The sequence below is a fragment of the Halictus rubicundus genome, chromosome 4 (genome assembly GCF_050948215.1).
Source record: "Halictus rubicundus isolate RS-2024b chromosome 4, iyHalRubi1_principal, whole genome shotgun sequence".
Classification (NCBI taxonomy): Eukaryota; Metazoa; Arthropoda; class Insecta; order Hymenoptera; family Halictidae; genus Halictus; species Halictus rubicundus.
The window spans coordinates 272,307-287,946 of NC_135152.1; the positions used below are offsets into that span (position 1 = coordinate 272,307).

General features: G+C 43.7%; 1 protein-coding gene across 1 annotated transcript in view; it reads right to left on the minus strand.

Annotated features, from left to right (window-relative positions):
• The window catches only part of Mnd (L-type amino acid transporter minidiscs), a 354,849-nt gene that overhangs the window by 159,938 nt on the left and 179,271 nt on the right, over positions 1-15,640 (minus strand). The window contains exon 6 of the mRNA XM_076786178.1: positions 4,646-4,846. Coding sequence (XP_076642293.1) covers positions 4,646-4,846 — 201 coding nt within the window. The remainder of the gene's footprint in view (positions 1-4,645; positions 4,847-15,640) is intronic.

Below are 15,640 nucleotides of genomic sequence, written 5' to 3' on the forward strand. Positions count from 1 at the left end.
CGCTCAAAGGGTTAATGAAAACGTTGTCTCGAGAGACACCAACATTATAGAGTGGTGGGGCTGTCATCGCAAGAGATTCCCAATTTTATCGTTAGCAGGCCAACGTTACCTAGCTGTACCTACGACGCAAGTTACGAGTGAGCGTTTATTTTCAACTTTGGGAAATATAGTAACTCAAACGCGGTCGCGGTTAATAACAGAAAATGTTGAAAAGTTAAGTTTTCTACATTTTAATTTACATAAAATAAGTTAATTCATAAAGTAAGTTAAATTATGAATTAAAGTAGTAAATGTAGTAATATTTAAATTATAATATTTATATTCATGAATATATTATGTTAAAGATATCGCACATGATTTAATATATATTATGTATTTTATATTATATTTAAAACTGCCATTTTTACCACATATGATCATTATGTATTATTTTTTAAGAATTTCTGTTAGGTTAATGATAGTTAATTAATAAGTTATATTATTAATAAGTGTATATATTATAACAAGATATTAAGTCAGTTATATCACAGTTAATAAAAACAGGACAAAATGTAAAAAATTGTCATAATTTACCTTATTTTCATACCTTCCAGGTATATGTAACTTCGTAAGGATATTTTAATGATATTATCGATACATATGCAAGTTCATTCGGAGGAACAAATTCGTCAGAATGCCAGAAATATTGTCTCTTAAATTTTTCACGTGTAACGTGCATTATTGTAGGAGGCAGACGCGGAAAGGAGAGTTCGCGACCACGGAGGACACCTAAACAGGCATAAAAACGCCCAAACGAGGCCGTCGAACTCTCCTGCGATCGAAGGACGCGCGCGAGCATGTGTGTGCGAGCTGCGTGAGTGTCGACGGTGTTGTGACCGCGGCGTAACACAACAAACGGTAGCGACCGCGAGAACGAGCGGCGGGCGTTAAGCCGTTTTCCCTAACGTTCAAATGACATAGAAAAAGATCGAGAACGTTCGATGAAGGCGCGGATAAAAGGACGCGTCCGCGCCGCGACCGGGGATTCGCGAAAGAACGATCATACGGCGAAGACGAACGTTACGATACGATATAATTACGATAACGACAAACGGATACGAACACGGAATACGAACGCGGACTACGGACTAGGTTTTCTTTTATATTCTTTCGGTGCGCGAAGTATTTGTGTAATTGTCTCGTTGTATTGTGATTATCGTCTTACTCTCTGTCAATAAAGTAGTTACTTACATACTGCTCTTACATTATTTCAAAATTTAATACAAATAAAGATTATGCATATGTTTGCCAATTATACCTACATTAATTATAAAAAAAAACAAGTATATTAATAATTACGATAATTAAGTTATGAAAGAAGTATCATTATTACCATTATACAGGGTGAATTCGATAAAGCAGGACACCTAAATATCTCCGTTACTTTTCGTTGTACAAAAAAACTTCGTAGGACAAAGTTACACTGTTTGAAGGGCCACATATAACGGTGTAAGGGAAAAAAAATTCAAGGTCATTTTTATGAGATTTCAAGGTTATCGATGTTTTTTTAATGTTGTAGCTGACAAAATAACGAATTCGTGCATGTAACACAATATGACCTTCAAATGACCTTCAACCCAGAAAAATGGTATAAATAAAATTCAACGTGTAAGATTCATTTGATGTATTTCTGTTACGCCAAATGTTCAAAAATACATCCCTTGAGCTGCTATGCATTCAAATGTATCGCAATACATAACATAATAACAGATTCGGTGTTGACAGGAGGACAATTATGATATACCTTCACCTATACGTTAGTACAGAATCGTGTTTATCCACTACTAATTACTCAGAAGACCTTCTTGCTATCAGATTTCCACAGTTTCTAAGATTTCTCGATCAGTTTATCGATGAACGTTTCACAGTGCGTTACTCGAAGGAAGATAAGATTGATATGATTTTCATTTATGGAGAAAGTCAACAGTGTTTAAGAGAAGCCGTGCAGTTGTACAAGGACCGATTTCCTAATCGTAATTGTCCATCAGTTTCCGTTTACTCCAATTTGATAAATAAATTCCGTGAAACTGGTAGTGTCGAAAATAAAAAACGTACAAAGGTGAGGACTGTAAGGAATCAAGCAAACACAATTAATGTTCTGGCAGCAGTGAATACAAACCCTCATGCTAGTACGAGGCAAATCGCACGAGGAAGTGGCATCAGTCAAAAATGTGTAGTGCAAATACTCCAGGAACACAAATTTCACCCCTTTCACCTATCAATTCATCAAGAACTTCATGGTAGAGACTTTGTAAATCGTGTAAACTTTTGCCAGTGGGGATTGAGACAATTGATAAACGATCGAGCATTTTTTAATCAAGTATTATTTACCGATGAAGCTTCGTTTACAAATCACGGGCAAATAAATTTAAAAAACCTGCATTATTGGTCATCTGAAAATCCGCGGTGGTTACGGACAGTCGACAAACGAAGACCATGGTCCGTCAATGTTTGGTGCGGAATGTTAGATAACCAAATAATTGGGCCTCACTTTATTACCGGAACATTAAATGCAGAAAAATACATTGCATTTTTACGAGAATCGTTACCAATTCTCCTGAAAAATACACCCTTGAACATTCGTGAAAATATGTGGTATCAACATGACGGATGTCCGGCCCATTCTTCCCGTGTCGTAACACAATTCTTAAATAACAAGTTTCCAAATCGTTGGATTGGACGTAACGGACCCGTATTATGGCCAGCTCGCTCACCAGACCTTACACCCCTTGATTTTTATCTATGGGGAAAACTGAAAGACGATGTTTATAGTGAACCACCAAGACTATAGACGACATGAAAGAAAGAATCGTCCAGGGTTGTGCGTCGATTTCCTCAGAAATGAATTACACAGCAGTACGTTCTGTAACTTCACGGCTGAATGAATGTATAGCAGCTCAAGGGAATATTTTTGAACATTTGGCGTAACAGAAATACATCAAATGAATCTTACACGTTGAATTTTATTTATACCATTTTTCTGGGTTGAAGGTCATTTGAAGGTCATATTGTGTTACATGTACGAATTCGTTATTTTGTCAGCTACAACATTACGTTAACGAAAATATATCATTCCATTTAAAAAAACATCGATAACCTTGAAATTTCATAAAAATGACCTTGAATTTTTTTCCCTTACACCGTTATATGTGGCCCTTCAAACAGTGTAACTTTGTCTCCTACGAAGTTTTTTTGTACAACGAAAAGTAACGGAGATATTTAGGTGTCCTGCTTTATCGAATTCACCCTGTATATTTCATAAGAACGCAGAGTTGAACCTCAGGTATCGCGATAAGTCGGTCGCTCGAACTTGTCCGATTCATTCTGAGCCCGCCCGACGAAGTCGACCAGGTAGCCCAAAACGCTCGGATCGCCCGATGTGTCATGAAGTATCGCGCGCCCGAATCGAGCCCGCCCGACTTTCTGCGACCCGACCCGACCCGATCCCGAATATCGGGCGGCCAGCACATGCCTAGCTAGCACACATCCTAAACGAATCCACCCAACAACTGAACGCTTTCATAAGAACCATAGCAAATAGAATCGCGCAGAAACCGCGCGGGCAGGTGTGAACGAATATGAAGACGCTAATGTAAATAAGAACCGCGCGGTTTCCGCTGTCTCTGAACTAGGCCTTAGACAGTGGTCCTGCACAGTGGTGCAGTGGCGGTTCTCGAACTTCTTGGCCCCTCACGGGGTATACCCCGCGGTAGTAGGGATATTCAACGTCGATTAACGTAACGGTCTAGGCGCCTTATAACCCGTTTTCACTGTATTTGGTGAATTTTTTACAGTTAACTTAAAATGATTTTACATACAATTTAAAGTATAAAACTTTTATGTGTTAATATATTTTATGTATCTTTATATCTCAAAGCAGAAAATTTGTTAAATATTACGTTCTGAATGGTTGTTTTGTATGGTATTTTATAAAACAATCTCCAAGATGCATGCTCTGCTTGTCGGGGTAAGTCTCCCAGAAATATGTTGTTTGATGTCTTGCGCCGGGCCTATTTCGTTGAGAGCAAACTCGGCAATCTTTCCTAACTCAAACGAATTTCATTGTAACTGGAAGTCGAAGTAGAAGCGCGATCAAGAGTCTGACGAAAATCTCCTCTCAATTGGTCAACCAAAGTTTTTATATGCCGCAGATGACTAAACGGCCGTTAGTTTCTCTGCTTTTCTACTGATTTATAAAGAATAGAAGAATTAAACGCTTCGAGTTCAGAAGAAATCAAACCTAAATAAACAGTCGTCGCTCGAGTCACCGCGTCTAGCCAAGTGGTGACCGAGAGTCACCTCTCGAGTTGCTGCATCGAACCGAGCGGTGACTAAAAGTCACCTCAAGTGATTTGCTTTGCCGCAATGTTATCCTAACATGTCATAATCTATCCTTTTCCAACGGAAGATAAGATCGCTCCACAGCCGTCCACTTTGTGGTCTGCCGGACAACTTTATAGTCCACTCAAGAACAATGTCAAGCCGAATAGGTACTCTCATCCACAATACATCGAAAACCGCCCCGAGGCATCGTCTTATATCGAAAGAAAACCGTATTAGCATACAATACAATGCAATAGTGGCTCAAGAGCAAGAAAAGACTTACGAGGAAGATGAGGGACGGCATCGGCGTTAAGTTCTGCACGTTGATGAGAGCGATGGCAGCAGGCAAATGTCCATTCCTTGCCCCCACGAAGAACAATCGCGAGGACGCGAATATCGCTCCATTCAGGGCGCCAAAAGTTGAGCAAGCCACGAAAAATGGCATTATCCATGACATCACGCCGAGCAGTTTGTCGCCGAATGTCTATACAACACATAATCCATGGTTATACTATTTTGTATCTATAGAAGGATATCACAAGTACAACGGCGGACAAAAGAAAGTTTAAAATTGTAATTTCTGTATATCAGTATTAATTAACTATGGTACTAGATGGTTTCCGAAATGTTGATACATTCATTTAATGTAGGGTATCCTCGCCATACCATACTAAGCCCACACGGTACTCGCAACAATATTAATGTTCGGTCTCAACCTTCGACCGAGCCGCGCTTCCAGTCGCGCTTTGAGAACAAGCGCATGGTGGTCGGTTCCCTGGTGGGGGAGCTCCTCCATTATGCGCCGCTGGTCGACGAAAGCAGAGAAGGCCTCGCACGGCTTCGGGACCGGAACGCGGAAGCCCTGGCCCAGTTCGCAAATTTAACCCCACCGAGCAATGGGACGATCTCCTCGTCCAGCTGGTCGTCGTCCGCAATTTAGACCGGAAATCTCGACAGAAGTGGGAGCTCTCCCTCGGAGCGTCGCGCGACCTACAGCCAACTCGAAGAGTTCCTCGAGGCACGCATCCGTCCGCTCGAGGCAATACACCTTGCCGCCGACGAGCGATACGTCGATGAAGAGGGTCACTCGTTCACGAGCGAATCCCCCCCCCCCCCTCCCGAACGGTCCCACGCGGTCACGACTGCGAGGTCTGCGGAGACCCGGTGCCCTAAATGCAGCAGGAATCACTTGATGATCCGCTTCGCGGTCTTCCAGGGCATGTCCTCCGCACAGAAACGGGAATTCGTGCGAAACCGCGGATGCTGTTACAATTGCCTCCGCTCCGGCCACCCCACGGGTAGCTGCGCCACCGCGTCCCGTTCCGCGCAATGCGGCGGGCCGCATCACTCGTCGCTGCACTAGGCCTCGTCAACCCCCGCGATGCACGAGACGGTGATGATCCGCGCGAGGGGAGAGGTCGATCGCGAGGACGTTTCCGCTGCGCTCCTCAGCTGCACGGCTTGCACTTCGGATGGTGCCTTTCGCGCCGTACTGCTCGCTACCGCGATTGTGCACATCGAGACGAGGTATGGGGAGACGCGCGCGGTACGGACACTCCTGGACCAAGGGTCGAAGGCGACATTCGTCTCTGAGGACCTCGTCGAGGCCTTACGTCTGCTCAAACGGCCCGCGACGGTTATGGTTAAGGGCGCCGGAGACTGCAGCCGGTCGGGCTGCACTCACCTTCTCGATGAGCGCGCTAGTTCTTCCGCGGATAACGTCCTACGCCCCCCGCCTCGAGACGGATATCGGAGCGTTCCCACACCTACGCGACCTGACCCTCGTCGATCCAGACCCGAGACGGTCCCTTCACGTTCACCTCCTCATCGGCGCGGACCACTATGGTGCCCCCATTCGCCTTGGTCTGCGTCACGGACAGACGGGAACCCCGATAGCCCAGGAAACCGCTTTCGGGTGGGTCATCTCTGGCCCAACGCCCCCGCAACCCGATTCCCCCCGCGCCGTCGCGACATCGTTGCACTGCTGCACCGATGACTTGAAGCAGCAACCGCAGGCTTTTGGGAAATCGAGGAGGCGACCCCCTCTCCGTCCTCTCTCCCGACGAGACGAGGTGCGAGGAGAATTTCAAGGCTACCGTGGCACGGCGGGCGGATGGCCACTACAACGAGCGCGAGGACGACAGATCCACGCGATCGCGATACCGACCTACAGCGGCACCGTAGCGGTCGAGGCGCGACGCGCCGCATCGCGGCGATCACGGCGGGCGCCTACCCCCCCCCCCCCCCCCCATGGACCGGCCATCGAGGCTGAGGGGTTATTAGAGCCCTAGACGGCTGGCGGCGTAGACCCGACCACCTGCGCCACATTTGTAAATAGTTAAGGAACATATAAATATGTAAAAAAAAAATGTAATTGTAATGTACAAATTGTAACCGTTTAGGCTAAGATTTGCGTCAGTGGAGCTGAGGCGGGCGGAATGTTCGGTCTCAACCTTCGGCCGAGCCCGACAACAAGCCGGGAGCATCGACCGAGCGACCGAAAGGACTGCCACGGTCCCAAACAAGCGAACGCGTCCGCCAAACCGGTCGCCCGCACCGGGCGAATTCGAACCGAACGGCCGCGTCGGTCGTGCCGCGAAAAGACAGTTGCCGCCGAACCGTTCGGTAACGCGTACCCCGCGCCAGGAAGGACCGGTGATATATCCCCTGCGCACCGACGCGCGATGAGTTGAGCTGTAACTCTCTTGAGAACAGAAGCGTGCCTTAACGCAGTTACGCGATTACAACGAGATATATCAATCGGTCAAGCATCGCTACCTCGCGTCGCGATTCACGCCGCGACCGACCACACAGCCAGTGCCTGTATGTACATACAATCGCGCCTCCCCGAATCTATAGATACTTTGTATATAGCTGTAATATATTGTGTAAATATACTGTTCGTTGTGTGTTTCGTAACCGCTAGTTTCTTTCGTGTACGTCCGACCGTCTCCTCCGGCAATTCCCGTTCCGAACGACGAAACAATTAACAACTACATATTGTAGTACACAGTTGTTGATATTTCTCGACATTTGTGTGAATACATTGACTCTAACAAGCATCTGCATCCTTTATTACACAAATGAATGAAAACAGTTAGCAATTGGCGCGACGAGAAGTTGCAGGTCCGTAGCCGGGTCCCGGGGGGACCCGGATTCTTTTCCTTTCTCCCAGGAACGCGGAAAATTCGCGCTACGAGAGACACCCCGCAGGAAAACGTCGCGTTAGCCAATACGTTCGATGCCGAGGGCCCCGGACCGCCGGACGCGGCCCTGCCGCGCGAGAGCTAGCGAGAGGTCCGAGCGTTTTCGCTGGGAAAATTAGGAAAGTGGGGGACGCCTCGCTTCCGCGTTAGCGAGTCTTCATGAAATAGGGCACTGTGTCGCCGAATTCAGTCCGGAATAGTCGCTTTACTAATGCTTAAGGAATCGAGTAATTTTGAGGACTTGCTGCTGTCGGGACGAACGAATATTAAGCTGCCGAACATCGAGACAGCTAAAGAGCGGAGAAACCACGTTGCCGAGTGGCTAGTGCCGGTCAGGCTTTCGTACTACCGTCATTTTCGCGTTGGCTCGGTTGGCGTTTTGGTGAATCGGTCGCACTTCGAGTCGCGTAAAGACGTTTCCTCGCTCGCCGTGAATCGCGATTAGAATAGGATCGCGAGGGGGTGAGGCCGTCGGTCGGTAAACGGACGGGTTGAGTGAACGCGGATCCGGCCGGACAGCAGGGGGGCCGCGTGACCGTCTCGTTACGGTTGTACGTCGCCGGGTTTGTAAAGCCGAGTCGCGATCCGCGGGGGGGGGGGGGGGACTCGTACCGTTGCCGATTTCTGGTGAATGTGGCCAATCTGGGGATGTCCTACGGTGGGACGACGCGACGGATGCCGTATCGCCGTTTCCGACTGCTTCCGACGGCCACAATCATTTAGAATTTGCTGCCGCGTATTCCATCTGAACCCGGTCGCTTCTGGACCGGCTAATTGCCGATAGAAGGTGCCGTAAATCGCGCCCGCGATCGAGTTCGACGCGTAGAAGAGTATATCCGGGTGTAATAAGCGCAAGCGACTGTCTAACTGTCGTATATTTTCGTAAAACCGCGCGAGCTTCGTTTCCACCGCTGCCGGGCGTTCCCGGCAGCCTCCTGTAACAGCCGGATTAAATAAATGTTCATTCGAAGCCCACACCCGTGTACGCTTTCTCGTGAGAAACCTTTCCGCCGCGGGAAACGTCCCGTATTCCCTCCGCGTAGAATCCTGGCCCGGGCTGCTGCTATTCAGGACCTCGCGCGGCTCTCGTAGGTTCGATGTTATAATTCGTGTCTCGCATTCTTTACGAACTGTTCGTGTGACACTTGCGAGTGTCTGGCGCCCGTTTCGAGTCCCGAACCTTGTAACCTTCGTCGGGAAAATCGAGCCTGCGAGGTGCCGTTTGTCCCGGGTGGACTACGCATCGCGCGGCCGAGCGTGGCCCGGCCGAGCGGCTTATCGCCCGTCGGGCGGGCAGGAAAATCAGGGCAACGTGACAGTACACAACACATTTTATCTTGCCCCATAGATAAAAGTCCCATGGTGTCAGATTCGGAGAACGGGCTGGCCATGGAATTGGTCCTCGTCGCCCAATCCAGCCTCCAGGAAATTTGTATTTAGCATCGTTCTAGCAACTTTAGAATAATGCGCTGGACAACCATCATGTTGAAACCACATGCGCTCCCGATCGAATAACGTAATTTCGCCGCTTTTATCTATGGGACAAGATAAAATGTATTGTGTACAAAGATAAACCCACAACGCCAGAGGATATGCGGCAAAGGATTACTGCAGCATGTGCTTCAATTACGTCTCAAGAAATCGACAATGTCTACAGATCATTTATTAAAAGATTGCAACATTGCATAAATGAGGATGGTCAACATTTCGAACATTTATTATGATATGTAAATGTCAACCCGACGTAAACAACGCGCAATCTTTGCTGAAACACGTAAGTTTTAAACTTCCAGATTTCATCCGCTTCAACATGATTATTCTTGCTCAAGGTTATTTCAAGGTCAAAAATGTGGCATCCACTAAATTCAGTTTTTTATTGTCTATCAAAAAATACGTAAAATATTTAGGTGTTCCCATTTATGTGGGACACCCTGTATCATATGTTCAATATTTAAATAAATAAACTATTTTTCATTCATTTAGAGCCACGCTCTGCTACCTTCTAACAGGTTATGGGCCTAGGAGCCAATAGTGTATGAAAAGTAAATCGGGAAAAATAAGTGTAGAAGACACGTGCGAAAAGTGAGGTTAGCGTCGTACGTGTGCCACGTGAAAATCAAGTCGAGATGAATGTTGGAAAGATTGACCAAATTCACAAACTGAACAGCACCAATTATGAAATATGGAAAGTGCAAATGAGGTCTGTTCTTAGATATAATGATTTATGGAAGTACGTGAATAAGGAAATTATAAAGCAAGAAGCGAATGCTGCCCAGTGGACTTCCAGAGATGAAAACGCATTGGACTTGATAACGTTAAGTGTACAACCTGATCAACTAAATTATATAAAACGAGCTGAAACGTCTGCAGAGGCCTAGGATGCGCTCAAGGAAATATATCAATCCAAAAGTCCAATGCGACAATGTGTACTCTTCAAGAAATTGTTTCGACTACAAAAACCCCCTGATCAGAATATATCGCAGTACATAAATGATTTTATGAAAATAGCGGAGCAACTAGAAGAGTGCGACTTAAAACTGCCAGACAATTTATTACCGATATGGCTACTGAATTTATTGCCGAATGAATACGAGACTTTTACTATAGCCGTTGAATCTAGGGAGAAAATGCCTTCATTAGAAGAACTGAAAACTAAGCTGATAGAAGAAGAATCAAGGTACTCAAATAAAAGGTACTCAAATAAAAAGGTAAGCTATAAAAGAGAATTCAAATGTTATACATGTGGAAAAAGAGGGCACATAGCCAGAAATTGTAAATCAAAACCTAAACAAGGAGACAGAAAGGATTTCAGTGAAGAGGCAATGACGGAAACTGTTTTAAATGTGGTAACACAGAACCCAAGTGAGTGGTGTTTAGATAGCGGTGCAACGTCACATATTTGTTATTATGAAAAGAAGTTTACCAGTTTAGACCAGACCGAGAAGACAAAAATCTACACAGCAACAGAATGTGGAATTGATTCACAAGGTCAGGGCGAAGTAAAAATAAAAATCAAAACATTTAATGGGAAACCAAATGATTTTAAATTACGAGATACGATGCTGGTTCCAAGGTTTAAGAGTAATTTGCTATCAGTATCGAGTATTACAGATCATGGGTACAAAGTAATTTTTAATAAGGATTATGCAGTGATAAGACGCAGAGATGGATCTGTGGCAATGAATGCAGTTAGGCGAGACAATTTATACTTTGTAAAGGAGACTGATAGAAAGTTTGCTGGATTTTCTAAGGTGCACCAGAATAATTTGTTGAAATGGCATCACAGGTTAGGCCATTTGAACTTTGAAGATTTGAAGAAGATGAAAGACATGGTAAATGGTCTGGACAGACAAATGGAAGGCCCGAATGCTGACTGCGAGGTATGTTACAAATGTAAAATTCATCAACTACCTTACGGGTCCTTTAATACACAAGAGAAAGAGACACTTGGACTGATACACAGTGACATATGCGGACCCATGCAAACAACATCTTTAGGAGGAGCAAAATACTTGAGGTGGTTATGTTGAAGCAGAGATCTCACATATTCCAACCGTTCAAGGATTATAAAGCTAAAGTCGAACGAGCCACTGGTCAACATATAAAGAAACTTCGCACTGATAATGCAAAAGAATACATCTCAAAGGAATGTACAGATTACTTGAAGAAGGAAGGCATATTCCGGCAACTGTCTGTCGAATATACCCCTCAACAAAACGGTGTAGCGGAGAGAGGAAATAGGACTTTGGTTGAAATGGCTAGGTGCATGCTCCTCCAAGCAATGGCACCGTTCGTTTTGTGGGTTGAAGCTGTGAATACAGCAACCTACGTAAGAAACCGCTGTCCAACGGAAGCTGTAAACGGAACTATACCGTATGAAATGTGGACAGGTAAGAAGCCGTATGTCGGTTGCATGAGAACTTTTGGAAGTAAAGTTATTGCACTTGATAAAAGGTACCAAAGAAACAAATTCGCACCGAAGGGAGCAGAGTATATCTTAGTAGGGTAGTCTGAGGTATCCAAAGCATATAGGTTGTGGAAAAAGGGAACATTGAAAAATATCGAGATGTCAAATTCATAGAGAATGACGTTGTAAATGCAAATGTAGAATCTAAAGAAACCCAGGAAGAAACGTATGAGATACCTCTCAACATAGAAAATAGTGAACCTTTGCACCAAGTAACGGATATAATTGAGACATCGCCGAGTGATGGAGAAGGACGATAGGAGGACCATAATAGCACTGAATCAGAAGACGAGAGTGCAGACGACGAAGGTGAAATCGACCGGGAAATTTTCAAAACTCCGCAACAAACGAAGAGAGGACCAGGACGTCCGAAATTGATGAGGGACGGCAAGCCTGGACGACCTAGAAAGGTATTTCACGAAGAGAACGTCAACGTTACAGTTACGAACCGAAAGCATCGTGTACCGACAAATGTAAAAGAAGCTATGAATTGTCCTGAGAGGAAGTTGTGACTGACGGCTATGAAGGAAGAATATGATTCTCTCATGCGAAACAATACTTGGGATTTGGTAAGTAAGCCAAAATACGGAACTGTACTACCTAATAAATGGATGTTTAAGTTAAAAGAAAAACAGGATGGGTCAATCGAGAAGTATAAAGCAAGACTAGTTGCACGAGGTGACCGGCAGAAAGAGGGTATCGACTATCAGGAAGTATTCTCCCCGGTCGCAAAATACGAAAGTAGAAGAACTTTCCTTGCTTACGTACGTCCAAGGAGACCTACGCGGTGAGTTGTACATGATGCAGCCAAAGATGTTCGTCAATCCCTATCACGAGGACAAAGTCTGCAAGTTAAATAGGCCACTATATGGTCTAAAACAGGCTGGGAGAAATTGGTATGAAAAGCTAAACAATTATTTAACGTCAATTAAGTTCAAAAAGACGGCTGCAAATCCGTGCGTATACATAGATTCAAACGTAAATAGTGATGTCATAATTATAGTCTACGTAGATGATTTGTTAACCGGATCTAGAGACCTTCGTAAGATAGAAAAAGTAAAAGATTTGCTAAAAGCTAAATTTAAAATGAAGGATTTAGGAACCGTAAAAGATATTTTAGGTATCCATGTAGAGCGAGAAGGTGAGACTGGCAGCATGAGACTGTCTCAGAAACACTACGTAGAAGAGTTACTAGATAGATTTAATATGCGAGATTATAAATCTGTATCTACCCCATTAGAAACAAACGAGAATTTTATAGAGCAGTTAGAACCCCAATCAGAAGCGGATGAATTAGAAATGCGTGGAAAACCTTATCGCGAATTAGTTGGAAGCATAACATATTTAGAGAACGCGACGCGTCCCGACATTGCTTTTGCCGCGAGCGCATTAAGTAAATTTTGCGAAAAACCAGCTGTGAGTTACTGGAAAAAGGCGAAGCGAGTACTCCGATATTTACGTGGAACAAAAGATTATGGAATAACGTACATAAAGGGTCAAAATGAATTGCAAGCATATGCAGACGCAGATTGGGGTGGGGATATCGAAGACAGGCGATCACGTTCTAGATACGTAGTCATGCTGGCCTATGGACCGATCAGCTGGAGCACTAAAAAGCAAAAATGCGTAGCGCTTTCCACTATGGAGGCGGAATACATTTCATTGTCCGAAGTTGTAAAAGAAATAATGTATTTAAGAAGATTGCTACAACATGTAAAACAAGTAGATCTAGTATGTAAGCCAACAAATGTATTTTGTGATAATCAAAGTGCAAATGCATTGTGTAAAGACAGCGTATATCATCCAAAGAGTAAACATATAGATATAAGGTATCATTTCACTAGTAGAGCTTTAGAAAATAACGAGATTAATGTGATGTATGTAAGTACGCATGAAATGACTGCAGACATATTGACCAAAGCGTTACCAAAAATTAAGCATGTTGCATGTATAGAGAAGTTGAGTCTGCAATAATGTTTGATGAAGGAATGCTGAATCCTGATTTGAAGTTAAGGGGGAGTGTTAAACAGAATAATAACTTCTGCTTCTGGATTCAAGCTTTCGCGCGTTAAGGGGGCCGGCAGGTCGACTCTGTGTAACCACACACATACATGAAATCCATATACGTATATGAACTTGCAAGGGTCAAAATCTTGAAAAATTGACGCTTCAATATTGCAATGAGCAGTTTAAAAGTGGTCACTTGGGTTTCCTAAAAGTCCAATCTAGGTCTGTCCAGAGCCCAAATTGCGAATTTCTACCTCATCGTCGAGTAATTTGTAATATTCGGCAGAAATCTCGCTTTCTGAAGCAAGGATGACGTCACAAGATGGCTGCCGCAGAGAGATTCTCTTAATTTCGAGAGATTTAGTATTCGTATCGAAAAAAACGCTCTGGACAGACGTAGCAAAGACATGTACGAACACGGTGGTATGCATTTTTAATTGATTACTTACTTATTTAAGGCGTAAAATGTCTAGAAAAAAAAACGCACCATTTCGCGGTTCCGCTTACTAGCGCCCCGGCCTCCCCGCGGCAAACACTGTACCATGCGATAGAATACGGTCGATAATGCAGATCGATATTACAGGTTTACATATGTACGATATGTATGCTGCCGAATATTGCAAATTACTCGACGATGAGGTATAAATTCGCAGTTTGGGCTCTGGACAGACGTAGATTGGACTTTTAGGAAACACAAGTGACCACTTTTAAACTGCTCATTGCAATATTGAAGCGTCAATTTGTCAAGATTTCGACCCTTGCACGTTTCGCTACGCATCTCGTGACGTCACGCTTGCCTCGAACGCCTCGCGACTGGCGGTATTCTGCCGAATATTGCTAATTAATCGACGATGAGGCAGAAATTCGCATTTTGGCCTCTGGACAGACCTAGATTGAACCTTTAGGAAAGACAATTGACCATTTATAAACTGCTCATTGCAATATTGAAGCGGCAATTTGAAAAAGTTTCTGACCCTTGCACGTTTCGAAAGAGGCTACGACCTTCGGGTCATCGATTGTGTTGAAACTTTGCATACTTATAGATCTCGTTGTCCTGTTCACAAATATACAGCATTATAGGGGCAGATACTCAATAATTTTCGCGATATTAACGATTAAAGTTTCATTATTTTCTATGTAATGCCGTATTTTTTCTACGGTATAACAAGATTCGGTTTGGCGTGACTGCAGCATACCAAGTTTTCAACCGGACGACCAGTGTTCAAATCCTGTCTACTAACGTATTTTTTTTAATTTCGTTATGTTTTATCATTGTATATTTATAATATCAATTTCACTTCAAAGTACCGATTTCATTTTGATAAAATATAGCAGGCCGAAGGTCGTGGCCTCGCCTTAGCATCTCGTGACGCCACGCTTGTTTCGAACGCCTCGCGAAATTCACATTTTGGCCTCTGAACCAGAATAACCAGAGGGTTATCAAATCATTTCAACGGAAAAATTGTGATTTCATTAGTTTCTTTTCGCAGAAATCGATTTTTTCCAAAATCGTGAGGTGACAGACAAATTTTGTGATCGGATTTGATGTCAGCGTGATAAAATCTACGAGAAAAGATGTACAGAATGTCAAGAAAAATCTAACCGTGCATGGCATTGGATAAATCACAATTTTGTTTAAATATTCCAAGTTTATTTTCAAAGTTAAAACATGTTTGTACCATAGTCTCTCTATTTTTCCCTTCTTTTGCAATATTTTAACTTCTAAAAAAAAATCATAGCTCTATCTCATTTCTATCGAAAGTTCTTTGATTTTGACAGAAACTTCGTCACTTTGTCAAATATAGTGTTACGAGTATCGATATGTTACGATATCGAGACATCGCGCCGAATGGTCTTCGTTGTATCGTCGTCACTAAGACGACGCGGCTAACTTCTCGGTTTTATATATTGTAAACATATATAAAACTTTGGAAAATGCTATAAACTTTTATATATATATATATATGATATTATGCAAGTTTATTTTACGTTTAGTCTTTAGTTGTAAATTTGTATTTGTTTGTTTCTTAACTTCAGATTTGACATCTAAAGTAAAAAAATATGACAAATTTTGTTTAATTTTTTATGCGCTTTGTGG